The 27,677-nt window shown below is 42.7% G+C and overlaps 1 protein-coding gene across 6 annotated transcripts in view; it reads right to left on the bottom strand.

Moving 5' to 3' along the window:
- The window catches only part of MYOF (myoferlin), a 178,137-nt gene that overhangs the window by 28,516 nt on the left and 121,944 nt on the right, over positions 1-27,677 (bottom strand). For 4 of the 6 annotated variants that reach the window (XM_086378710.1, XM_086378711.1, XM_086378709.1 and 1 more), the window contains 14 exons: positions 25,280-25,394; positions 23,591-23,696; positions 22,049-22,194; positions 19,487-19,660; positions 18,383-18,491; positions 16,982-17,059; positions 14,356-14,537; positions 14,104-14,262; positions 13,880-13,978; positions 12,778-12,939; positions 10,694-10,859; positions 7,267-7,343; positions 3,936-3,947; positions 1,656-1,754 (listed from right to left, as the gene is read on the bottom strand). In XM_086378710.1, coding sequence (XP_086234836.1) covers positions 1,656-1,754; positions 3,936-3,947; positions 7,267-7,343; positions 10,694-10,859; positions 12,778-12,939; positions 13,880-13,978; positions 14,104-14,262; positions 14,356-14,537; positions 16,982-17,059; positions 18,383-18,491; positions 19,487-19,660; positions 22,049-22,194; positions 23,591-23,696; positions 25,280-25,394 — 1,684 coding nt within the window. Of the gene's footprint in view, positions 1-1,655; positions 1,755-3,935; positions 3,948-5,246; positions 5,382-7,266; positions 7,344-10,693; positions 10,860-12,777; positions 12,940-13,879; positions 13,979-14,103; positions 14,263-14,355; positions 14,538-16,981; positions 17,060-18,382; positions 18,492-19,486; positions 19,661-22,048; positions 22,195-23,590; positions 23,697-25,279; positions 25,395-27,677 lie in introns of those variants that run through there. The other 2 variants (XM_086378713.1, XM_086378712.1) reach the window with 2 other exon arrangements.

The following is a 27,677-nucleotide window of genomic DNA, read 5'->3' on the forward strand; positions in this document are numbered from 1 at the left end:
ATGTGGATGGAGCAACTGGAACTCTCACATTGCCAGCTGGAGTGCATAACGATAAAAACACTTTGTCAAAGTGTCTGGCAATTTGAAGTTGAATATCCAGCTACACTGTGATACAGAAGTTGAATTCCTAGGTTTTCATCCAAGAGACATGAACACATGTCTGCATGGTATAAGAATGTCCACAGCAGCTTCATCATCAGAGAACGGATAAACAAGTCATGATACATCCATGCAATGGAATATGACTCAGCAATAAAAAGGGGCAAAGTACTGATATATGACAAACTACTGATATATGACAACCTGACTGATCTCAAAACTACTGTCTTGGACTACAGAAGCCACACACACAAAAATACACACACACAAATACGTATTGTATGAGTCCACTTATACGCAGTATGAAAACAGGCAAACCTGATCTGTGATGATGAAATCAGATCAGCTGTCAAAGAGGGTTGGAAGGTTGTTAGGAATTGACTGGAAAGAGGTACACAAAGGAGTTTTCTGGGGAGAGGGGAATGTTTGTTGCCTTGTTTGGTAGTGGTTTATGTAGGTATATGTATATAATCATAACTCACTGAATGAATCACTTTACTGTATATAAATTATACCTTGATAAAGAGCTAGAAGAAGAGGAGGAGAAGCAAGGAAGGAAAGAGGGAGAGACGGAGGATGGACTATGGGGCTGATCCACCAGACTAGTCTATTTCTCTAAATGAGAGGTTCTTTACATGCTGGTGTTTCTTAAGCTACATTGAGACGTGATGACAATCACATGCAAGAATGTGGATTTTCCCACTTTGATGGAGAAAAACATTTTTTTAACTTTTAATTTTGTATTGGGGGTATGGCCAACTAATAATGTTGTGACAGTTTCAGGCGAGCAGCAAAGGGACTCAGCCACACATATACATGTCTCCATTCTCCCCCAAACTCCCCTCCCATCCAGGATGCCACATAACACTGAGCAGAGTTCCATGTGAGATGATTACTTTAATGGCCTGATATTTCTCATTTTAAAGTTTCTCTTTCTGCTATGCATTGTTCTGAAAATGTTAGCCTTCACTTTAGCTTTACTACTGGAAAACTGAATAAAGAACTAGAAAACTAAAAAAAAAAAAAAGAACTAGAAAACTCAAACCCTTAACAGAAAGATCATCCATAACCAGATCTGCCTAGTGCAAAAGCTCATCTCCCTCCTGGACACCCAGTTGTGATTGTATGCTGCATGCATGTGAAAGAATCAACTGCTCAGCTAGTAAAACTGAGGCCCAGAATGGAGGACAGAATGAAGCATGCTGATGTTTCATGCTGTTTTGCAAGAGCACCATGACTTCTAAGGTCTCCCTTGGTCAAATTGGACAGCTGTTTACGGCTCTAATTAGTGCAGTGCCAACCCAATCCAGCCCTCACTCAGCCAGATGTCCTAAGCCCCAAAGTGGCAGTCACAAAAACCATAAATCAACAGCTGTTCTCAAGCCCTGGAAATCTCAGCAAAGCCAAAATCCATCACAAGACGGCTCCCCTAGAGGTGCTCCTGGCCCCTCCCCTTCAACCCCTACCATCGACCTTTCAGGTTTTCACTCAGCTCGGCATGCAACCAGTCTTAACGCATGTTCATCCCCCACCCACAGTTGCACAGGCCCAGGTACCTTGAGTTTGGAATAACCTTTCTGAATATATTGTCCACATTTTTCATGTTCCCCTGTGGAAGCATAAAATTTACTCCACCAGTCAACAATTTCTTCCTCCTAAAGAAAGACACAACAAAATGGCAAAACCTTAGTGATGACCTGGATTTCCAATCATTGCAGGAAAACTATGTAATAGAAAAGAGAAACAGGTACTTCTGAACCTGAAAGAAGTAAGATTATGTGACTTTTGTTTACATGAACCAAAGCAATAAGAATTCTTCCACCTGGAAGCTGGAGGTGAGGTGATGATCCTTGGCCAATGAAATGTGTGTGGCTTTAATGGCCACAGCTATACTGGGTGATTTTCTAACATTCTATGGATACAGTCTATTCATTTGACTGTTTTTACTCTTTTATCCTGTTGATATTTACATACCAGCCTTATGTATGCAGGGTGGAGAAGAACTAAAGAGCCTCTTGATGAAAGCGAAAGAGGAGAATGAAAAAGTTGGCTTAAAGCTCAACATTCAGAAAACTAAGATCATGGCATCTGGTCCCATCACTTCATGGGAAATGAAGATGGGGAAACAGTGGGAACAGTGGTGACTTTATTTTTCTGGGCTCCAAAATCACTGCAGATGGTGATTTCAGCCATGAAATTAAAAGATGCTCACTCCTTGGAAGGAAAGTTATGACCTACCTAGATAGTATATTGAAAAGCAGAGACATTACTTTCTCAACAAAGGTCCATCTAGTCAAGGCTATGGTTTTTCCAGTGGTCATGTATGGATGTGAGAGTTGGACTATAAAGAAAGCTGAGTGCAGAAGAATTGATGCTTTTGAACTGTGGTGTTGGAGAAGACTCTTGAGAGTCCCTTGGACTGCAAGGAGATCCAACCAGTCCATCCTAAAGGAAATCAGTCCTTAATATTCATTGGAAAGACTGATGTTGAAGCTGAAACTTCAATACTTTGGCCACTTGATGCAAAGAGCTGACTCATTTGAAAAGACCCTGATGCTGGGAAAGATTGAGGGCAGGAGGAGAAGGGGACGACAGAGGATGAGATGATTGGATGGCATCACCAACTCAATGGACATGGGTTTGGTTGGACTCCTGGAGTTGGTGATGGACAGGGAGGCCTGGCGTGCTGTGGTTCATGGGGCTGCAAAGAGTCAGACACGACAGAGCGACTAAACTGAACTGATTTACATACACAAAGGAGAAGAGGGCAAAAGAGGATGAGATGGTTAGACAGCATCACATCCATGGACATGATTTGAGCAAACTCTGGGAGATAGTGAAGGACAGGGAAGCCTGTATGCTGCAGTCCATGGGGTCGCCAACAGTGCGACTCAACAACATTTGCGTACACAGGTAAAGTGAAAAAACAACCCTGTAGTATGTGTTGACTGTTCCATCCTCCAGTATGTGTTTTCCTACTATTTCATTTTCTTAGCCTTTTTAGCCAGCAACACATTGCAAAACAAAGCTCACTAAGCTAAGCATGGGAGAAACTGTTTCTAACTCAAGTTCTATCCTTTACATTATAAGCCATACCCTTATGTTAACAAACCACACCGCATTAGATATGCTGTTTAAAATCTCTGAGCAACATTTTCTTCATCCACTGAATTGGCTAACACTGTCTTTCCACATCATTCTCATAGGGTTGTTCTGGACATCAAAGAAGATGATTAGGAGGAGGAACTTTGGTTATAAAATGTGAAGCAAGAGTACGGAGGCATTATGCTTTGTTCAGACCAGTGGCTCCCAATCTATTCTTGAAAATTCTAATTCAATCAGCCTGGAGTGAGACCTGGCGTCCAGGATGCTTTCAAAAGTTCCCCAGGCAATGTGCAGCCAGAGTTGAGAACCTTTGGTGGTTCTTTGGGCGGAAGGGATGGCATTTGGAATCACTTGTGAAATATTCTCAAACTCCAGAAGGCTGTAGTTTATAGCAGGCTATGACTATAAATTCCACTCAGATTTATAACAAGAATAGATCCTCATCAGACCCACCTGCATCTTAATCCACCTAGTAAAGAGGTTGCCCAAAATAGTATGTCATCGGCAACACAGCTCCTATTTCATCAGGGGGTGAGACAGAAGAAATACTCAAGAAAAGCTACTTCTTCTCTGTGTATAGTACACATATGTTTACACATATAGTTATTTCCCCTCTGTGGATCAGTAAACCCAATCCTGGATTTAAAAACAGTTTTTTGTTTTTTTTTTACATATCAGCCATAGGAAAAATACATGAATTATAAATCTAGCAAATTGTATAAAACAGTTACCTTTTCTGTTAGCTGTTCATCACATATATGGCCAGGAAGAAGGCAAAACATGTATAGGTCACCCGGAGGTAGAGAACCATGAGCATTAGGTTGAACAAGAAAGAGAAAAAGAGACATTATTTTCAACCATCATTTATATTATCAACATTTTGATGGTTTATTTATTCAAGATGATCTCATTATTAAACACATCTTTTTGGTTTCTTCTCTGAAAATGTGCAAAAGAGTTACAAACAGTATTAAAACAAAAGGCTTGGAGGTAGTCACCCACATCCCATTTTAATAGAGTTAGACAATCTCTGTCCACCAGCACAGTGATTACATATGGCATTGGGGGATTAGCAGGGTATAGTTGTTCTCCTTCCTGCCCCAAACCTTTCATTCCATTTAGCTTTTAAAGTATATTCCCAGCTGGCTTAATTCTCATCTCTCCAAAAACTCCTGTTGCAAGATGTTTATACCCAGCATGATTGCAATATCATTATTAATAAGCATCTTTTCTTGCTTTTTCCCCATGTTGATGTTAAAGTACCAAATACATATCCATCCATCAAAGTTGTTCTATGATGTCAAGTCTCTCACTGACCAAATCCTTCCCTTTTGAGTTTTCGCATGGAGAATCTACCAGGAGATGAAAGAATTGACAGCTAGGATGTTGGGGTTTCACTTTTCTCTTGGTACCTGCTGGAACATTAGCCAAGCTCGCCCTCAGGGCAGTTTGAAGAATTGTGGCCTCCTAACTTCATTTCCAATATAAGGGAACTGTGATTACTTACTACAGGCACTTCCTGCAGGGAGTGCGGGATGGCTATGAGGCTTCTTTTGCAAGTGCCCCTCAGCATTTTCCAGATCAACTTTTGTTCAGCACACAGAATTGCCAAGAGAAGCAGAGAGGCAGATGTAACAATTCTATTAGATTAGTATCAAAGTGCGATTAAGAGTTAAATTATCACAACTGAAATGAGATTTTGGAGAGAGGGATTTTATACCAAAAGTGTTTGCACATTCTGAATTCAGATTTTTAGAATCTTTTTATTCACATCTATTTTCATCTATCCGAAATCTTTTCAAAGAAATGAGCAGTTCATGATTTAAAAAGCATTTTCAAAACAGATTGCTGATGTTAAAATCTAGAATACAGGAAAATATATTCACGTCCACTTGCTCATAACTTCACATGAAAAAGTAACTGAAGCAACTTGAAGTAACTTGCTTCATTACATCCACAGGGCACAGCAGATTCTCCCCTGAAGCTTCAAACAATCACATTTGTTTAAAGATCATCTTTCGCTCCAAAATCTAGAAAGAATCTGAAAAGGAGAGTTCGAGCCTCTAGAGCGAAGTCCCTGCAGCCCCAGGCAGCTCCGTGCGTTTTCTTATCATACATACATGCACTGTCCTTGGAGAAGCCATTTTGCTGAGTGCTGTTGACATACTGCTTAAGCACTGGAATTGGAAGGTAATCGTTGAAACGGCCATGTAGGAATGTCCATGACACCCAGCTAGCACTTAGTGATCCCCCCACCCCGCCCTGTGTGTATTTCCCACTTTACTTGTGGTGGTGCTGAGCCCATCGCACGAGAGCTCTCAGTCACCACAGGGTGGTGGTGTGAGTTTCTGTGAGCATGAGGCTGTCACCTGAAGCCACAGCCTCCAGCTTCCATCCTCAGCACAGTGTTGACCCAGTCCCTCCATTTACCCACATAAGAGGATCGAACTGAGTTAGTGGTAATAGACGTTCATCACACACACAAAGCATGTACATGTAACATACACAACACACACATTACATGCGGGTATGTGTGTTACATGTGTGGACATATTTTACATGTACATATAATCCAGGACATCAGCAAGCTGGTCATTGGTTCTTCCAGAGCTCAACTTTGCTCATTTGACTTTGCATAGATGAGCCCTGTCTTCCCCAATGAACAGATGGAATCAGACTTTCAGAGGCCATTCTGAATAGTCTTTCTTATCAACCCAGTATACATCCACTAGGTGTTAGGAGAGCAGCTGATTAAAGTGATATACAGTATGTGAGAATGATACGACCTTCCTCAATCCCACTGGGCTGCAACTTAAAATATGCTGTAAATTCAGCTTTCACTGTGTGTTGCTACAGCAGCCTCATCTCTTAACTACTGGGAAGAAATGAGTGAGATTGGCGCATAGGTGACTTTATTCTTTTTCTTGATCCTCCACACCTGGGGCAACCGGGTATACAGAAGGCACAAAGACCTGATTGGCAATGGAATCTGGAGGCAGATCACAGGGTAGTATCTTAAACTGGCTTTTTCCAGAGTAGTTGTGAAAATGTACTTAAAAGATCTTAAGTATATTATACTTCTCCCTGGGCTACTACTGTTTTATTGAGAGTATCTGGGGTTGTTTATAAAGTAAACACAGTGGTTTTGCAAATTTGATATTGTCATTTCTGACTGCAGAGGGTTCTCAGGGAATAGAATCAAACGCACTGCTAGCGGTGCTGGCTGTGGAGCCCACATTTAATATGGTCCAATTGTTAGTGAGTTTAATGCAGTGGGAAGAAAGTCGATTTCTTTAAAGGCACTGTTTATGGATCTAACACATTAAAGTGCAATCATGTGTACTTTCTGGCCAGTTTGCACATTAAAACATGCTGTGAAAGTCCATCATGAATGCCAACAGAAACAGGGAGATATTTGATGTTTTCTTTTTTCTGGGCTGAGAACTCCCTCCCGCCAACCCTTTCCTTCTTGTCAAACTGGATGGAATGGTTTTAAAATAGGGTCCTGAGTGAGCATTTCCACCAATGTCTTAATTTCAAAACCACAGTGAATATAAAAGTCAGGGATATCCCATACACTGACAAATAGAGTCATTAAAAATCCATGACTCCTCTGTTTCATTTAGGGGGAAAAGAACTGGTGAGTCAGTCCATGAATCTCTCTTCTGAATGTTGTGATGCCTGTATATGTGGTCCTGAGATTGCTCTTGCAAATGATACCACTCAGACCATCCACATCAACGGTTCTCACACCTGCCTGCACGTTAGAATCACTTGGGGAGATTTTAAAACTTACTGCTGTCTAGATTCCCCTCCCTCGTGCAGAGTGCAGCACGGTTCCAAGTATTATTTTAAGTATCCTTGGTGACTGAGGGGAGAGGACAGGAGTTCACACAATGTCACCAAAGCTACTGATGAATTAAGAGCCAGGTTCTTTACCGTGATAAGTTCGTTTGTTATCTTTAGTCACATTGAATGGTTGTTCGACTGAATTCATCTAATGCTTAGATACCTGGAAGATAAAGCCAACATCATTCAATGAACGATCAATTCTAAGCCTACCTTTGAAGCTAGTAATGGCTTGGTGTCCTCTATTTCAATAACAATGTCCCGGCGGGGTGGGGTAGACAAAAAGGAGGCTGCAAGACAGACAATTTCATAATCTCAGATACTTAAAAAAATATAGTGGTAAGCTTTCTATTTCAAGTTTAACAGCCACACAGTGGATGGTAGAGTTTGCTCCTGGATGAGACTTACTAAATGGAGAAGACCACACCGGACTGTAGAAAAATAACCCAACAATTCATCACTTTTCCCAAAATATGATTGGTTTGAGACATTTTAAGGGGATTATCTGGCCTGTTTTTTTTTCCTTTCACCTTAGTTAGCCCAATGCCTGTAGATAGGGAATGCTCAAAAAAAGCATTTTATCAACACATGTCTTTAGAGGATACAGGAGTGATATTGGGGCCCTGGGGGGCTACAGAAAAGGAGCCTCCTTTTCATGGGATCTGTTCTAAGACACAGAAAAGCAAAGCAGGGTGAATAGGCACATTTCACGGCTGAAGTTGCAGCGGCCTCTTTCAGCCCCAGTTCTTACAGTATGCTGCTGCTACTAAGTCGCTTCAGTCATGTCTAACTCTGTGCGACCCCACAGACGGCAGCCCACCAGGCTCCCCCGTCCCTGGGATTTTCTAGGCAAGAACACTAGAGTGGGTTGTCCTTTCCTTCTCCAATGCATGAAAGTGAAAAGTGAAAGTGAAGTCCCTCAGTCGTGTCCGACTCTTAGCGACCCCATGGACTGAAGCCTACCAGGCTCCTCCATCCACGGGATTTTCCAGGCAAGATTACTGGAGTGGAGTGCCATTGCCTTCTCCCTCTTACAGTATATGTAGAGGGAAAAGGCACCCATCCTGACTTTAAATAATTCCCAGAATATGTGTGGCTCTAGAGTCTGGGGTTAGAGCGAGGGCTCATGAGTAGCCTCCCAGGGCTCACCAGATTTGGTTCAGCTGAATGGGGTGCCAAAGCTTCAGCTTGGGGCAGGACGGAGTGAGAAGTACAGATGCGCTTTATGAATGAAGACATCAGGCAGACAGACATTCATCAGAAAGCCAGAACCCAGACAGAACAAACTCTGCCAAGGCAAAAGAACTTTTTATTTGACCCAGCAATTGATGCATAGGACATACAGGAGGGAAAACACATTCTTTAAGCACCTGCCATGTGCTGGGCAGTGGGCTAAACTCTTTACATACATGATCTCATTTAACCCCTCAAAAATCTTGTAGAATAAGTGCATATGTGGCATTATACCCATTATAGAGATTAAAAACAAACAGACTGAGGCTCAGAGAAAGCAAGTCTGCTTCAGGTTGATCAATCAATCACAAGTGCAAGTAAGTAACCTAGGTCTCTCTGACGTTAATGCTTGTGTTTTAACTGTCATACCAGAGTACACAGCAAAGCATGCCCTTTGTAAATGTCAAAGAAACGATCAGGGGAACACTGGGGAAGCAGAGGAGACTGACACTGAGAATCTATGATGCACCAGTTGCTATGCTGTTGCTAGGTGGTTGAGTATCCATGTGGCACACCCAGATCTATCAGCAGTCTCTATGCTTCCAAGATAGCTTCCCCCAACTCCTAACAATTGCAGCAACACAGAAGGGTGAGTGGGCAGGCATGCTGGAAAACCACACGGGGGATCCTTTCTATATCATCAGTTCTCCACGTCACAGTCCTCATGTCAACAACACCTTGGGGATGGGAGGTGTGTGCCTCCCCCCCCAGACCAACCGAGCATATCCCTGCACTCTTACCTCAACTTGGTTTAAACAAAGTATCAGGTGGATCTAAAATAACAGCTTCTGGTCTTGGGAACACTGTGTTCCCCATTCACCCATTCCCACACACCTTAATGTGTTCCCCATTTCCTCTTCAGTGACTCTCTGAAGCCTTGAGTTAACTCCATAGAATTATGAACCAGGAGGCCTCTGTCTGCCCCTGACCTACTGACATACATAGGTCCACTCAGATTCTGAGGCCAGAGAAAATGTGCATTTATACCTTCCTAATGATTTCACATATTTGTGTCAAAGAGTGTTCCCTCATGAAAGCAGTAGAAAACACACCAGGGAAACACTTTCTCTCCATTATATAATCCCAGATCAAAGAACGCCTGCAGTTACGTGAATCCTTGTTATAAAAATGTTGCTGTTTAGGCACCATCTATTCAGCACAAAATGCATTTCACGGGAAATGTGTGGATAAACACATGTAGGGTTTGGCTCAAGTGTGACTGTGGATTTTTTTCTCTCTTCTCTGAATCAGGGATTCAGGATGCTCAGACCCACAATGCAGATAAGTTTCAGAGGCTCTGTAAAATCAATACCAAACCTTATGGAAGATTACACAGAACCAGTTAGCAGCACAGCTGCTCAAACAGAAGACATCTGTTTCAGTTTTGAGGCCATCAGCGATCAGCTGAATGGGTGACAGTTCTCCGCTGGGTCTAATCTCACAAGCCTAGGGATCTTGCTCATGGGTGGGATCCAGTCCCCAGCCCCTAACACAGTCTCTGGCACATGGTAAACTAAAAAACAAGTAATTCTTGAATAAACAAGTGCAAAATGCTATCCATATAGTTATTCTTTCATACAGAACCCTAGGATAATACTATAGCCTGCTCTAACACTTACACATTAATTATGTGACCTAAAGCCAGGAATTAAACTCAGCAGGTATTATCTTTTCCTCCAAGGGTAACAATGAAATCATATGTTTCAAATCACATCATAAGGATGTTGTGATGCATTAATGAGGTGGAACAATAGATAGAAAGCAATTTAAAAATTCCCTGCTCCTTCAGTGCTCACAGAGGGGCCCCTGTATCTCCCATCAAAATATTTATCATGGCAAACGGCAACCACCCATTGTCCCGTTTGATTTTTCTGCTGGACAACACAAAAAAGAAATGTTTTTTCCCAGGAGCAGGATATTTCAGAAGGTAGCAGTTTGAGCACTGGGCCCCTCCAAACAAGGCCAGGATTCAAGGGGCGCTCTGCCACTTACTAACCGCATCACCTTGGGAAGGTTACATAGCGTGCTGTCAATTAAACTGTTCCCTCATCTGCAGAACCTGGAGAATAAGTACTTGCACCTTGAGAAGTTGGTGAAGATGAAATCAGCTCAACATGAAAAGATCCAAGATGTTATTTAGAGACTTGGATTTCCCTTTTTTAAAAATTGGAGGATAATTGCTTTACAGTGTTGTGTTAGTTTCTGCTGTACAACGTGACTCAGCTGTAAGTATACATATATGCCCTCCCTCTCGAGCCTCCCTCCCACCTCCCCATTCCCCCCTTCTAGGTCATCGCTGAGCTCTAAGCTGAGCTTCCTGTGCTAAACAGCAGCTTCACATTATCTGTTTTACACATGGTTGTGTAATTATGTCAATGCTACTTTCTCAGTCATCTCTTGCATTTACCTTTTAGCTGTGGCACGATGTCCTCCTTTCCTGCATAAGGGTCACAGCGAAAGCGGTCCAGGCGATCAATGGTGCACTGGCCCACAACGGGCTTGCGCCCGAACTGCCGGTGGTCGATGACCTTGATCACCAGTGGAGGCATGTACAGTTCCTCCTTGGGCAAGAACTGGGGAGGGAGGTGGGTCACAGAGGTAGGTGTCACTTCTCTCTACAAGTCCTGACAAGGGCAGCTTTGCCAATTAACCCCCACCAAAGGGACCATCTCAGGCTCTCTCTGCCCATTTGGCATAGGCTCAGGGCCCCACAGTGAGCAGCTAGCAGCCTAGAGACGAAGGGCCTGAGCTCTGAACCAGATGCCTGGGGTCAAATCCCCGCTCTGCCACTGATAGCTGCACGGCATGATCTTAGGGAACCTTTCTGTGTCCCAGGGATCTCAATAACAGTCGGGTTGCTGAACTAATGAACGAGAAGTGCCTAAAAGTGTACCTTAGTCCCTGGCTCTGCTCTGTTAACAGGGTGTGAAGTCAGCACTTTGTTAGAATTAGTTAAAATCTAGAAATGATTGAGATAAAACTGAACCTTCACAGGAAGTAACTGTAGCTTGGGAGTCTTTCAGCCCTGGAAGTTCAATGCCAAAATAGGACGCTCTTTTCTCATTGTCTCCTGGTTCCTCTATGTACAATCTGGTGACCTTGGTGACACTGTCTGATTGAGGAATCATGGGCTGGTCTCAGGTCTGCCTGGTGTGTGGTTCAGATTATTTCCATCTCTGTCCTTGCACAGGAATAGAAGTTGGGGTCAACTGAGAGGCTTTCCTCACTTCTGCTGACCAAGGCTAGATCCCAGACTAGAGCTTGGGAGTCAGGGGAGGGAGCTGGCGAGAAGACAAGGATGGGCAGAGTGGCCCCGGGATCACTCTGGGATTCTGGCTTGGAGCCTCCAGGGGGTGCTCACTGGTAGCACCCCAAGGGGAAAGCATGGGCTTTGAAGCTGGAGGGACCTTAAGTCTGAACTCTGGCCACCCACTTGCTAGCGGTGTCTGTTTGTGTAAATCACTTAACCTTTCAGTTTTCTCCAAAGCACACTTGAGAGGGATGAAAATGCCTGCCCTGCAAGCTTGAAGACCGATGCAGGGAGTGTGAACGCAGCCAGCACTGGGCTCTATGTAGCTGCTGCTGTAGTCTTGACAGAGTCTCTGAGCACAGCAGGCCGCACCTGGCACTGGTTATGGAACTTGCAGAGGGCGTTTTTCCCTCCAAGCCTTGGTTTCCTTATCCGTAAGAGGAGGAGTTAAGCCACATGACCCTAGAGTTCAAGAGCCGTGTGTTGGAGGCCCCAAGGTCAGAAAAATGACTGGGGTGGGAAAAGGAATGGGAAGGTTCTGGAACTTCCACCCCATCAAAACTGAGGAAATGCCTTTGTATCTGTTTTTATAGTAGAGTATTAAAAGAAAGGTTTTTCCATTTTAAAAAGTTAAGGATTTAACTGCTTTAAAGATAGAAAAATGGAGTAGCCTCTTCTTGCTCCAGAGTATTATGGGGTCTGCAGTCGAGGACTGTGAACCAGATCTAAGGCTGCCAAACTTCTAATAACCAGAGGGGAACATCTATGGAGCAAAAGTGGGCACCATCCCTAGGGGCGCCTGGAGGCGGGGCAAGCGCCATCACCTCATTACTCTGCAGCTCCCTCTGCAGCTCCCTTTCCCAGCCAGCCAGTCACTATGGGGGATTCTGGTTCACACACCTACAGGGGCATGCCTGGGGGTTAATATTCTGTTCCTGGAGGACTAAGAGCTTGTCATAGAGAGCTGACTAGATGGAAGTTTTCTGGAGAAATACCTTAGGATTGCTCATAGATACTTGTGCGTCACTGGGGCTCTTTGAAGCTTTAAGGAACTATCGCTACAGTGTGAGAAGATAAGGGAGGATAGCCACTGACAAGCAGACTAAGGCAGGGTTTTTCTATTTGTTGTCGGACTTTAGAACTATATTAATATATAATGTATGGATTTGTATATATTCATTTTTCAAGTACAAGTCAGCAATTCAATACACATGGACTAATATGGAGTCTTGATACAGTACCACTCTCATGAAGAGAACAGAACTTGGGAAGTTGGGTGTCTTCTTCAGGTTTTTGATCACCACTGACTCGACCCTTTCCCCTCCACACTCCACAATGAGACTGGGGGAGGTGACAGAAGCCATCTGGTAATTCTTCATATTTCTTAAGCCCCAAGCTAGAATCTAAGAGAACAATATAAAGAGAAGGGAAGAAAACCCAGCATATTAAAAATATTCAAAAGGAAACACTCTTTCTTAATAACTGGTAAATTCTTTAAGATGGACTTGTAACCGATTTGCCTCAAATCTCTGAGAATGTTATCCTAGAAAGCCTGGAGGTCAGACAGAGAAAGTGTCTTTGCCCATTTTCTTCCCTTATCTGAGCGGATAAACAGCAGAGCAGATAAGAGCGCAGGGATCAAATCCTGGCTGCACCACAGCTCTAACTCTGGCAAGTTAGTAACCCCTCTGGCTCAGCTACAAAAGGAGCTGAGAGTATTCCCCATCATAGGGTTATTCTGGGGATCAAGTGTAAAACTCTTAACACAGAGTCTGACCTGCAGGCATTTATTCAAAAATAAGAGCTGTAGTTTAAAGTCATCTGTCTCAGTCTTATTAGCAAGACAGCCCGAGGATGGAAACCTCCAAGTAACAGCTTGTTGACTGGACAAACAGGGAGCCCTCACTAGTAGGCAGGATGCCGTCCATCAAGTTCCCTCCACCTGTATCTGCTCAGACTGCCGGACACGTCACCATTTCCCATTCTTCCCACCCCTCCCCTCCACCTCCCCCCTCAGGTCCCCTTTTCTCAGCACACACAGACATGCTGCTCTGAGTCCATCTCCTCTCTCCCAGTTCTCCAGTTGACCCGGGAAACTTAGAAATCCACTGGCTCCCAGTAAATGGGAATTCTAAATTCCCTCAGCAATATTGGGATTGACTTGTTTTTATTGCTTTGATGAGTATTCTGTTTTCCATGAATATTTCTGTTTTGTGGACAAATTCTAAAGGAAGTTGGAGATAGCAAGAAAAGACACAGCAAGGTTCCATGTCTATACAAAAGATTCCAGTTGGGTGGCCACATCCATTTGATCTGACCAATGAAACAGGGCAAGCAGCATACCTCAATAGCAGTGAGCTGAACCACAGGCCTGATGCCCTGGGGGACCATGTACAGATTTGGTGCCCTTTGCGAGGGAAGAATGGGAAGGTTGGAGCCATCCTGTGAAACAAACACGGCAAAGTCAATGCCTCCCTTTGGTTCAAGTAAACAGTGCCTGGAGTTGTTAACAAGTGTTTTAATTGGCTACTCTGAAAAAAATGTATGAGTGAGAACTCAGTAAGTACCTTGTGCCTCAGAATCAACTCTGCAGTTACAAGGACATCCCCACAGGTTTTGTCTCCATTCATCACTGGGTACCAGAGAAGTTTGGGAGTGATGTCCATTTCTGAGTCTAGTTTCACCAGAGGAGAGCACATGCTTCGTCCTAAAAATTCATCTTTGCCCTAGAGAAACAAGCAATCCTGAAATTCTCTGACAAACAACCTTATAGAGCTCCATCATTCCCTAAATCATCTTAGAAATGCTAAATTACCTACCACTTGGTCATTGTCAAAAAGCTCGATGATAACCTTGGGTGGGTTCTGTAGGATGGTTTGGGGTTCCCCATAAATTTCAATTTCATCGAATATAATCGTTTGGTCCCATGTCGGGTTCAGAGTTGAGTGGATGATCTCGGTGGTTTTACTTCGATGAAGGAAGGAGACATGAGCATATGGATCTGAAACAGAAAAAGAGAGTAACAGTGGGCCATGGCTGAGGTCTGAAGCCATAAAACTCCTGGAAGAAAACACAGGGGTAGGCTCCTTGACATTGACTTGGCCTGGTTTTTTAATCTGACACAACAAAAGCAACAGAAGCAAAAATAAACAAATGGAACTACCTCAAACTAAAAAGGTTTCAGTGCAGCAAGGTGAATCACCAACAAAATGAAAGGCAAACTATAAATGAATGAAGAAAAAATATCCATCTATATAGGTAGATACACACATACAATACCATATAATTCAGCCTTAAAAAAGAAGGAAATTTTGCCATTTGTGACACCATGCATGAACCTGGAGGGCTTAAGTGAAATAAGCCAGACACAGAAAGACAAATACTACAGGGTATCATTTATATGTGAAACAAACAAAAAAATCTTAACTCAGAGAAACAGAGGAAAATGGTGGTCCCTGCGGTGGCTGAGGGCAGGGGAAATGATGTGAATTAAAGAGTATAAACTTCACCTGCAAGATGAATAAGGTCTGAGGATCCAGTGGATAACATGATGACTACAGTTAATACTTTTCGTATAACTGAAATCTGCTAAGAAAGTACAACTTAAGTGTTTGCACCAACTCACAAAATGTAAATTTGAGAGACGATGAATATGTTCACTCAATTGTGGGAATCTTTTCACAAGGTGTACATATGTCAAATCATCATGTTGTTCACTTTAAACTTTGTCAACTATGCCTCAGTACTGCTGAAAACAGCTAAGAAAAAAAAAGTAACCCACTTCTCTATGCTTAATAATTTCACTAAACCTTTTTACAACTGCTTGGGAGCTGACCTCTGTGAGAAATACCCTGCTGTCTAACTTGAAGCTTTTGCACAAGCTGACAGGATGCCTGGCTTTTAGCATTGCAGCATCTCATGAATGGGATTCCTTGCTTTTACCCTGATGGTATATCTTCTGTATCAAACTGCAAGGCATGTGCTTTAGTCAAGAAATTAACTTTGACTTGCAATGATTGGGTGCCCCCTGGTGGTGAATATTCAAAAATGTCTTCAAAAACCATTCTGGAGCGGTATTAGAGATAACCTTAAATCTGCCTTAATTTGTCAGAGAAGGAAACCATTCACAAATGTTGGTTAATATTAGTGCTCGGAACACACCTCACAACTGATGTGAGCATGCCAGAGTGTCAGGCAGCTGGTCCTAGAGCTGGTTCCATAAGGGACGCTCTGCTGGCCTGCAGGTCCTAAAGTGGAATGCTCCTCCTATAGCTCAGGGAAATTAAAAGATGCTTGTTCCTTGGAAGAAAAGCTATGAAAAACCTAGACAGAGTATTAAAAAGCAGAGACATCCCTTTGCCTACAAAAGTCCCTATAGTCAAAACTATGGTTTTTCAAGTAGTCATGTACAGATATCAGAGCTGGACCATAAAAGAAGGCTGAGCACTAAAGAATTGATGCTTTCTAACTGTGGTGCCGGAGAAGACTCTTAAGAGTCCCTTGGACAGCAAGGAAATCACAGCAGCCAATCCTAAAGGAAATTAACCCTGAATATTCATTGGAAGGACTGATGTTGAAGGTGAAGCCATCTGATGTGAAGAGCCGACTCACGGGAAAAGACCCTGATGCTGGGAAAAATTGAGGACAGGAGGAGAAGGGGGGACACAGGATGAGATGGTTGGGTGGCATCATCAACACAATGCACGTGAGTTTGAGCAAACTCCGGCATATAGTGAAGGAGAGGGAAGCCGGGTGTGCTGCTGTCCATGAGGTCACAAAATGTGGGACAGGACTGAGCAACTCAACAACAACAACACTAGCCCAGGGAGACCAGGAACTGGTTACATCAGCAACAGCACACAAATTCCCAAGCAGCAGGCGCCCAGAACCTTCCTCTGAGAACCAGTCCAAAGGCAGCAAAACTAGGGTGTCAGTGTGAGGGGTGATGAAGTCTCATGGTTTGTTGGTGCTGGAAATTTGAGGAGCAGGCAGCAGAGGAGGTCAAGATGGACTCCAAAGTAGGGAAATGGGTGAACTGGTGGTAATCATTTTGTCAACTTAGAGAGTTACAAAAAATATTTATATTTCCATAAATGTGCTGACTTGCCAATCAACCCAAGAGTTCTGGGGTAAAAAGAGTTTAAGTATAAACAAGAGAGCAGAAACTACTTTTCTTCTTGGTGATTTTCATCACTTAATCCCTTAATGATTATTAGTATTAAAAGACCACATATCTTCTTCGTCACTCAGCAACTGTGCTCGACAGACTCAGCCATTGTCTAATGACTGAGCCCTTGACTTCATGCATATCAAACTACTTACTCTCAATAAGGAAAAGCTTTCTGTTGTTGTGCAAAATAACTCAAAGCATCCACTTGAGGAAAAGTAGAATCAAGCTAGCCTGCTGTGTAATAACATGTGAGACGGAGTTTTTTCTTCTTTTACCTGAAAAGCTATCCTTGTCTAGAGCCATGAGGTTTCTGGCTTGATAGATGTAGCAGCGCAGGTGGTAAACGTAGACTCCTAAAAAGAACAGGATGCAGGTTACTTGCAAGAAACGGAACACCGTAAACTCCTATTTTTCTATTGGACATAACATGTTTCAGATAAATGGGTTACCCAAATCCATTTCCCCACAATTTATATTGTATATACAGAAGGTATACAACAGTGACGATGTGTCTTCCAAGTATTTCCTGCAAAATGAAGCATTGTAAAAATGCCACAGGAAGTTCATTGCAAGTGTATCAGTCAGGAGAGCATACTCCTGGTATAAACTTCCTGGATTTAGGGTACTGCTTGTCATTGCCGACCTTTAAAATGACACCGGGTCTCTAGGAGTTACTGAAATAGGGCTTTCTATACCATTTCAGCACCAGATCTAAGAAACAGTTATCTGTTAAGTTTTTCTTTGGTATTTCAAAGACTTTATATTTCTCATTATTATTTTAATACATAAACGACCCTCCCCACCACACTGCTACCCCATCCTGCCCCTGCAAACACACATAATTTGAGAAGCGGTAGAGTACTGTGATTCACTACACAAATTCTGGGCTTCTCTGGTGGCTCAGACAGTAAAGAATCTGCTTGCAATACAGGAGACCCAGGTTCAATCCGTGAGTCGGAAAGATTCCCTGGAGAAGGAAAGGGCTACCCACTCCAGTATTCTTGCCTGGAGAATTCCATGGACAGAGGAACCTGGGCGGCTACAGTCCATGGGATTCCAAAGCGTCAGACCAAACTGAGCGACTAACACTTTCAGAGTATTGTGATTCACTATGCAAATGCTAGGAACCAGGATACTTCAGTTCAAATTTTATCTCTAGTGCCTACAAGCTACAAAATCTTGGTCAAATAATTTAATCTTTCTGTACTTGATTTCTTCCTGTGAAATTGGGAACGATAATGGTACCTCCCTTCTAGGGTTGTTATAAAAATTAAATGAGATAATATATGCACAGTACCTGGCACATACTAAGACTAATGTAAGTATTTGCTATTATTATTATAGAGTAGGTCTGCTTCATTCCAAAATTCCTGAAGGGTATCACTAAAACCAACCTTAACTTTCTGAACTTTTTCAGTAATTAAAATAATCTTTGGAGGGCTCTTGATAGAATGAGTAAATATCAGACAGGTTATGTTAAGATTAAATATCTGACCATACTCTACCCCAAATATAGTTATTAAAACTGCATTTTAAAAAGTCACATTCATGATATGATGAAAATGCAAGTCACATTTACATAAAAGGATTTTTTAAAAATCACATTTGGTGAGTCATAGTTATCTTGAGATAAAAGTCACAGAAGTGAAATTCACAAATACACGTTTAAAACTTACTGTCAAAATTACAGGAAACAATGGGAGTGTTTGCTCCAAATACAGTGGTGGCGCTGTGCTTCTGCTTTTCTGCGCTCTTTTCCTCTCCATCGTCGGTAGTGTCTGCGCCCTAAAATAAGAGGCAGGAAAACCAATCAGTAATGCCTAAAAATGAAGAGGTAAGAATTAGAAACAAATGGAATGGTCAGTTTTAAGAGCTTTTCTTAATTCAATCATTCCATTTTTAAAAATGAATGACGCTCAGCATAGTGACAGAGTGGGAAGCTAGAGCCAGCCTTTCTATCTCAAGTCTAGGCTTACCAAACCCCTACCCCTTGAGGGTGGAGGGGTGGGGGAAAGAAAAGTGAAAGTCACTCAGTCTGATTCTTTACGACCCCATGGACTGTACAGTCCATGGACTTTTCCAGGCCAGAATACTGGAGGGATCGAACCCAGGTCTCCCACATTACAGGTGGATTCTTTATCATCTGAGCCACCAGGGAAGCTCTGGGAGGTGGGGGGAGGAAAGCATAAAGGATACACAAGAGTATTAGGAGGAAGGGAGGAAGAACAGAGAAAGGTTAGTGTGTAGAAATATAAAAATAGGTTGTGTCCAAACACAAATTTCCAAAAATGGTCCCTGACCACCTCACTGATTTAAATCAACCACCACCATTTTCTTAATTCATTCCTTCTGCCATTCTGCTTTTTTCCTCCCTGCCTTTCTATTGTGCTTGCATGTGAATCGTTCTCTGACTTTGCGAGCCAATCTTCTGTTTTCCTTCCCCTCACACCTGTATATTTAACTTTCTTGGCTTGCTGAACAGTTGTAGTTTCCAGAGTATGATCCAAAGAATCTAAGCTTGGAATGTTAACAGATGTCACCCACAGCAAAGGCTTTTGAACACTTGAAGAAACAGTTAGGTGAGCCAATATTCAACGGGCTTCTTAGAACCTTCCACGTGTCAATGGTCTATTTATCCCACATCACTGAACACCTACGACGTGTGGCTTTCTACCAAATTAGGTGCAATCTTTCAGTAGTGGGGTCGGTGGCCTTATGTCCAACACGCATGTGTCTTCCCTCTGTGAATATAATTTGAATTTCGGCTATTTATTACTTACAAGGGCCCCTTCAAGTTTAAAGATGGCAGCTGCACCATGTGTTTCTGAAGGAGCCATTTTTCTCCTCCAGCGTCTGCGGCGAAACGTATCTGAACTACGCTGTTTCCAGTGAAATTTCCAGCCAATTAGAGAAGCGTATTCCCAGCCCTCCCGGTCTTCAAATTCTGCCATGGCCTAAAACAGAGGTAAAACATTTAACAATAATCATCACCATAACAATGTTCCTTATATTGATAAAGCAGTTTACCTGATCAATCAACAAATACGTACCAAAAGTCTACTCTGGGCCAAAGCACCGTGCTAGAAGCCAGGGTACAACAGAGAACAAAATAGAGTCTCAGGACTTCCCTGGTGGTCCAGTGGTTAAGAACCTGCCTTGAAATGCAGAGGATGTGGGTTCAATCCCTGGTTGGGGAACTAGGATCCCACATGCCACAGAGCAACTGAGCCTGTGTGCCCTTGTGTGCCACAACAAAAGATCCTGCATGACTCAACTAAGAATCGACACAGCCAGATAAATAAATAAAATACTAAAAAAATAACAGACAGGTTCTCTGCCCTTGCAGAGGTGATGGACTCTGGGGATGCAGAGAGAACAGCAGCAACTGAAGTGAAATGAGATTTTGCCAAGGTGATGGCTATACCATCAGGAGGAGCCCCTTATTTAGAGTTGGTAGCAGGGATGGGTTGGGGCATGAGGTCAGGGGTAAACCAAATGGATTCTTTCGCAAATTGCTTTCTATTTTCTCACTTCACTAGCTCATAAGCACACTGCTATTGTGATATAGTTTGGAAAACATTATTATCTCCACTTTACATATGGAGGGAAGAAATGATGCCACCCTCCCCAGGGCTTAAGTGTTTAAGATAAAAACTTCTATAGCTAATAAGTAAATCAGGGTATACTACTTCTAGAATAACTACTATAATGACTAAGGTAGCTTTTATCGTAAAATCTATTTCTATTTAATTATCTCAGTTTTCAATGTTTTCTTCAATTCGTTCAGCAAATATAAGTGCCTACCATGCAGCACTGGGTTAAGAGCTGAGGAAGCAGTGAAGAAAGAGACAGGGTCCTTGCCCTCCTGTAGCTGACATTTCAGTGGTAGAAACTTTACATAAATATCTTAAAAGTATGACTAGATTTAGTAGATGTAAAATAATACTGAATAATATTTATGATTTCTGAAATAAGAGCTTCACGTAGGTTATTAATGTAGGGGCTATTTTTTTCAACTTTGAATAAACAGAAAATCCAGGTCAAGGAAGATCTTGTAATTAACCCTCTAGCAGTCACTAGTGGCATCGAAATAGTTCATGAAGCCAGGAGTGAGGCAGGTTGGGGAGCGTGATCAAAGTCTCTCGACAATACTCTTTGTAGAACTGGGCCACGCTTCCGGCCTTCTGACGTGTCGCTCAGTGACCTTTCCACCTCTCCTTGGCACTCTCATGTGGAAGAACGGAGTCAAAGTGCCTCTAGAAACTTCTCACCCCATCAGGATAGGGCTGATTGCAAAACAAATATTCATTCATCAGCTCATTCATTCTACTCCATTATTAATTAGGAACAAGGTCCTAAGCTAGCAGAAAAGATATGATAAGAGGATGAGAATGGTTCCATCTTTGGAAGCATAGAAGAACTGAGAAGCTCACTGGCTAATTAAAAATCACTTCATCACATCTACTGTAAGCTGGGCAGTTTGTGGAATAGAAAGAATTCCTATTTAGAATGAGCTTAGCCTGAGTTCACTCTATCACTTACTAGACATATGGTGGTGGTTTAGTTGCTAAGTTGTGTCTGACTCCTGTGAACCCATGGACTATAGACTGCCAGGCTCCTTTGTCCATGGGATTTCCCAGGCAAGAATACTGGAGTGGGTTGTCATTTCCTTCTCCACAGGATCTTTCCTGACCTAGGAATCGAACCCGGGTCTCCTGCATTGCAGGCAGATTCTTTACCAACTGAGCTACGTGGGTAGCCTGAAGCAAATCCATTTAACCTCTGTGAGGACTGTCTGTACAATGAGAATGAAACGCAGATTTTGTGGGTTGGAGATGACATATATTCAGTACTTACCATCATAGAAGGAACACAAAACATACCATTTACTATTGTTATTAGGATTACTGTTCCACTCAATTTATTATTATTCCATTTAAGCTTATAATACTCTAAGTAGATGCATGATATTATACCCATTTTGCAGATGAGAAAGGAGACGAAGCCCAGATTTGAATCCTTAGATGTCTTGTTCAAAGTCTTGAGCTACTTCCACTACTACAATGTGCTACCAAAATAATTTCTGCTTCTATCAGTGCCTCTTGAGTGGTTCTCATTATTTAGCCTGCTTCAGAATCACCTGGAAGACTTAGTTGTTGAAACATAGAATGCTGGGCTTACCCCCAGAGTTCCTCATTCAGTAGGTCAGAGGTCGGGGCACACTTTTAGAACCCTTGAGCAGGGTCTCAGGTAAATGGTTTCTGTAGAAACAGCTGGATTAACTGTGATTCTCAGTGATCTAGAAGAAAGAGCCACCTGCTCCCTCCCACTGCTCCTCTTACCCTTGCGGTACTCGAAGTGGATTGTGTTAAATCTTTCTTGCGTTTTCGGACCAGCCTTCGGCGTCTATGAGTATGATACATTTTTTCTGCTGCAACCCAGGATTTGGGCTTATTATCAGGAGGAATGGTAATTCCATATTCCCAGCCTGGAATAGAGTTGGTGAATGGTTATCCAAAAGAGATGCACTTGCCAGATTGCCAAATAAAGTTCAGCAATAAAGTTAAATAAAGTTCCAGGAAATACTCAGTCACTCTCTGCCGCCTCCCAACATTCTCCACTGTCCTGACTGAATGCCATTGCTGCTTTCACTCTTGTGCAATCAGCCAAACAGAATAAAGCCCTGTTCCCCTGGATTCTTCCTCAAGAAGCTTCCTTTGTGGCCATGGGGTTCACCTCCATGTTTATACTTTCCAACATTCATGGAAATTGAATATATGTAAGAATAAAGTGGGGCTTCCCAGGTGGCTCAGTAGTAAAGAACCCACCTGCCAATGCAAAGAGACAGAGGAGACGCAGGTTCGACCCCTGGGTTGGGAAGATCCCTGGAGGAGGGCATGGCAACCCACTCCAGTATTCTTGCCTGGAGACTCCCAAGTCTGTCCCAAGGACAGAGGAGCCTGGTGGGCTATAGTCCATGGGGTTGGCAAAGAGTCAGACACGACTGAGCATGCCCTCACACAAGAATAAAGCCAACTATGAGAGGCATTTGGGAGCAGTGATAGAGGGCATGGCCTGCGTAGTAACAGACTGGGTTCAAATCCCAGCATCTCCTCATGTGGACTGTTTACTTAAAAAGTTTCTTGCAAGTTGGTAAATCTGCTGGGGACCAAATGTCCCCAGCATAAAGGTAAAATATACCTTTTTCAAAAGAATTAATCAAAATAATGCAAGCAAAGCACGAGGACCATGATCAGCACACAGTTTGCACTCTAACAATGTTAACTAGTATTAGAAGGGCTGGTGTGTGCATCCAGATCAAGAAACTTATAATCTATTTGAAATCTTCCTTATTAATGGTAGTTCTTTCTGCATACTAGTTCTTCAGAAGAAATTTAAAAATCAAAGTTTCTATTTGGACAATTCTAAATGTTTTAGTTCCATTTAATGTTAGATTTCTAGCCATAGGAAAGGATAAGCATCATTACCAGAAGCTATGTCAATAATCTGCCTTACTGCTGAATAGGATGACTTTTAAGGCATTCTGCAGTTCTCCTTTCCGAGGTAGGGGGCTCCTGAGTTAGTGTGATGTTCCCAGGGAGGGTATGGCATGGTTAGAACAGAGAAACTCGAAACTCCAATCCCCTCCCAAATTCTCACTGGATCCCTGGCATCTTGAAGTCCAGCTACCCGCGAGCCTGTCACCTTGTATCTTGAGAGCCTACCACCCTGCCCTTGTCCAAGCACCTGCTTGTCTTCCAAACACCTGACCCGCCTCCTGTCTTAGACCAGAAGACGGGAAACTCTTCCCTCCAAAGGAAACTTGACTTTAACCAAGGCATTGCTGGAGAGCCCCTGGTCAGGTAATAGGTCTGAAACGTTACCTCTCTCATCCACTGCACGATTAATGTCATAGACCCATGCATCATCCTCCCATTCCCAGCCTGGAGGGCAAGTGAGCTCGCTTGGTGATGCTGCTTTATCGCCGTTCTTTACAAAAAACAAACAAACAAAAACAACAAAGAGAAAGAAGCCACAGTGTTAAATAAGAGGCAAATGTGAGATAGGATTCCTCACACTTAACTATAGATTCACATACTAATTTGATACCTTCATAGGCAATCTTTTCAGAAAAATTCCTAATCTGTACACAATTGCCAAACAGTAACTCGTTGTTAAAAGAATACTTTCTGTTTCTACTATTAAGGGATATGTTATGCTAAACCACGGGAAACTGTTTTTTGTAAGTTAAAAATGGTCAAAGATCAGCAATTTCATATGGTTCAACTTAGTATTATGAAATGATGCAACTCTTACGAGGGGTTATATTGCAGAGAACCCATCAGAGATGGACAGAGCATGAAAAATAGGTGTTTTCAAAGAGGCGGTAATGCTACAGGAAGCTGTAGATGCGAATCATGTAAGACTGAGCAAAGTTTATGTGAAAATATTGACAAGTTCTGTATTAAAACTGATAGAAGTATGAAAAAGAAGTACATAGTAAAAGAAATAAAGGAGATAAACAGAAAAATAGTTTCACTTTAAGAGTGTGAATATTGATCAACAGGAGACCATCTGTTCATGTACTGACACAGATGTGGGATGGTGTGTGTCTACAAAAAAAAGTCCTCTCTTCTGTTGCTGGAAATATAAATTTGTACAGCCTCTTTGAAAGTGATTTGCCAATATTTGTCAAAATTTTATATGCACTGAAACCTTGACCAAGCTAGGGACCTCTCCTACAGGCAAACTTTCCTAAGTGAATAAGAATGTATGTAGAAGGATGTTCATTGTCACATTACTTATAAAAAACAAAGACTGTAAAAAAAAAACACAAAACAACCTAAATGTCAAAAAGAGGATCAGTTAAATTATAGAGGGGTGCATATAATCAAACACTCTGCAGAAATGTTTTAAAAAACTCAAGATGAAAAAAAAAAAAAACTCAAGATGTCCAAGACACATTATAATGAAAATACAAGTGAAAAATACAAGTTGTGGAACTGTGCCTTTGACACCATTCTATTCAGGGGGGTAAAAAAAGAAGTTATTGTATAGGAATAGAAAACTGCTATCTTTGGTTCAATGGTTATCTCAAAGTGGGGGGTATGGATCAAGGAAAATAATTACTTTTCATTTCCTTTTATGCTGTTTGACTATTCCAAAGACACGAGAATTCAATTTATGATTTTAAAAGCTAGTTACATAATACAGTAAAAAAAAAAAAAACCCTGCACAACCCAGACTTTGAAAGTGACAGTCGCTCAGTCATCAACTCTTTGGACGCCACTGACTCCATGGAATTTTCCAGGCTAGAATGCTGGAGTGGGTAGACTTTCCCTTCTCCAGGGGATCTTCCCAAACCAGGGATCGAACCCAGGTGTCCGTGTCCCAGTACCTAGTTAAAATAGGCTCCATGTATTCTCTATAGGAAATAGTTATGGATGTGCTCTGGAGGCTTAAGTTATAAAGGAAGGACTGTTCAGAACGTGAAATGGGGCAGAAGAGCCGGGGAGCCCCGCCTTGTGCTTGGTGACGGTTTCTCGGAGCTGACACAGGAGAGGCGCTCTCACCGCATCCGTGTAGGTGTCCTCCGCCGGCTTCCACTCGCCCCCGGGGTAGCGACTCTCGTTCTGGTACACTTCATCTGTGAACTCTGTGTGACCCGCATCCGCCTCGGTCAGCAAGCTGTGTGGGAAGAGGCTCATGTTACCAAAGGAGAAACCTTTACCAAAGGTGGTCGCTGACCACCCCAGCTATTTCCAATGGCCGGAAAACATCTACACCCCTGGGGTGGCCCCCTGTTCCTTCCTTGCCCTTACTCTATTGGGTTCCCCACTCCAAACTCCTTTTAGTACTAATAGCTTTTGACATTCCTTTGAAGAAGGGCGGCTGGAACAAGGAGACCTAAATTACAGAGAACGTCTCAAATTAGCAGCGTTGCTTCTGCTCAGTAATTAGGGTGGGACTGGGAAAACTGCCATTGTGGGCAGCTCCTTCTAGGGACCTGGCTTCTGTTTCTGGGTCAGGTCAGGGCCCTTCAGCTTTTTCTCAGCCTGACTCTTGGCTAACAGTTCAAAAGAACAGAGAGTCATCTTCCCTCTTTCCTCCTATTTTAAAAATGGAATGGAGACGGTCTCATGGGCCAAGTGTGGAAACCCTTCTCTCGGGGTTTGCTTGGTCTAGGTAACACAAACTGAAGGGAGGGGTTTACATTTTCTGGATAGTTCCTTGGTAGGAATGGCAGCCAAACCAGGTCATTTTAGACTCTATGGTCTATTTGGCCAGTTGAGAAATCTATATTGCCTCCCTGTCATGCCAACTTTCCTCCTGGATTTGGAACAACCCACAGAGGAAAGTACAGAGGTTCCAACTTTGGCTTAAGTTTTCTGCCAGGTATCTGCTCAATTGGGGTTTCTTTTTTCCTTTTACTGTCTCTACATCTTTTCCCTGCTGTATCCTCCCCTAGAATCAAGTCCTGGAGGGAAATCAGAAAACAAAAAGTTCCCACCCTTGGTATAAGCTGGGCTTCTCCATCGCTTCTCTGACTGCTGCTTCTGGGGTCCCATCCAGCTCTGACAGGCTCTGACCTTCAGCTTTTCCAGTTCCCCTGACCTTTTCCAGTCCTCACTAACCTTCCTTCCTTCCTTCTAATTCAAATCCCATTTCCTTTCTTCTCACCAGCAACCCCAATTCTACCCCAAAAAAGGCCATCTTAGGTTAAAAGTGAAAGTCCCTCAGTCGTGTCTGACTCTTTGCGACACCATGGACTATATATACAGTTCATGGAATTCTCCAGGCCAGAATACTGGAGTGGGTAGCCTTTCCCTTCTCCAAGAGATCTTCCCAACCCAGGGTTCAAACCCAGGTCTCCCACAATCCAGGCAGACTCTTTACCAGCTGAGCCACAAGGGAAGACCGTCAAAGGTTAAAAGTAATTGTATGCAAATACTTAACAGACCAGACCCAGCACACTTCTTTCCCCTCCTTCCCTAATCCTGTGTGCTTATAGGAAGCAAATGTGGACAAAAACAACAAACTCTAGCTTGAGGTCTTCAACTCCAACTTCACAAGCTTGTTTCCTCCAAAAGTAAGTACGTTGTCCTGAAGTGGAAAAAAGAGGGTGTTCTGGCTCCAAAGCTTTTGGCAACACTCAGAAACCACCCTTTGGTTTCCTCCAGACTCCAGGGGACACATACTTGCCCCCTCTACTGTTTCTTTTGAATAATAGCCTTTGAGATGTAACTCATAGACCATCCAACTCATCCATTTAAAGAGGGCCATCTGTTTTCTGCAGACCTTCCAGCATATTGGTTTAGAACTGCTTTTGGCACCCAGGCTAGACTTGGCTTCCAGCCCTTTCTATACCACTCAGCCATAGGCTGTATGCCTTTGGACAAGTGACTTGGTCTCTCCATGTCTGTTTCATCTTTAAAGTGGAGATAACACTGTTTTTTTGTTGGGAACTTTTTGTTGGGAGATCATTCTTTGTGTGTCTTGCATTTCTAAACATAGGCTCTATAACTTTTGTTACAAACTATCTTTTCAAGGATGTTTATATGAGGAACAAAGTCAAAAGACACAGTGTTTCTCTCCAGAGCAAAGGGCCAGCCTGCTTACTACACATTATAAATGATTTGGGTGCCCTAAGCTCAGGATTCCTGTTGCACAATCCTCTTCATGTTCAAGTGTCACCTGGCCCTTTTTTGTCGCCCTCTAGGAATTGGGGCTCGGAGAATGAGAGCAAATATTGATACTCTGGTACTGCTCTTTGCAGTGGGTCCTTTGTCTCTGGCTTTGGGAGTCTAAAGTCTCCTGCCAACATCCACAAAATTGTGGCAGGTGACTTGCTAGCTTGCAAGGAAGATAAAAAAATCTCAAGCTCTTCATGATTTTTGACACTACCTATCTTGTAAGATTGCAATCCAGATTTTTTAAAAATGACACATTGCTTGACACATTTGCATGTAA

The sequence above is a fragment of the Bos grunniens genome, chromosome 26, assembly GCF_055505025.1.
Source record: "Bos grunniens cultivar Pamir isolate PY7600 chromosome 26, Bosgru_T2T1.0, whole genome shotgun sequence".
NCBI lineage: Eukaryota > Metazoa > Chordata > Mammalia > Artiodactyla > Bovidae > Bos > Bos grunniens.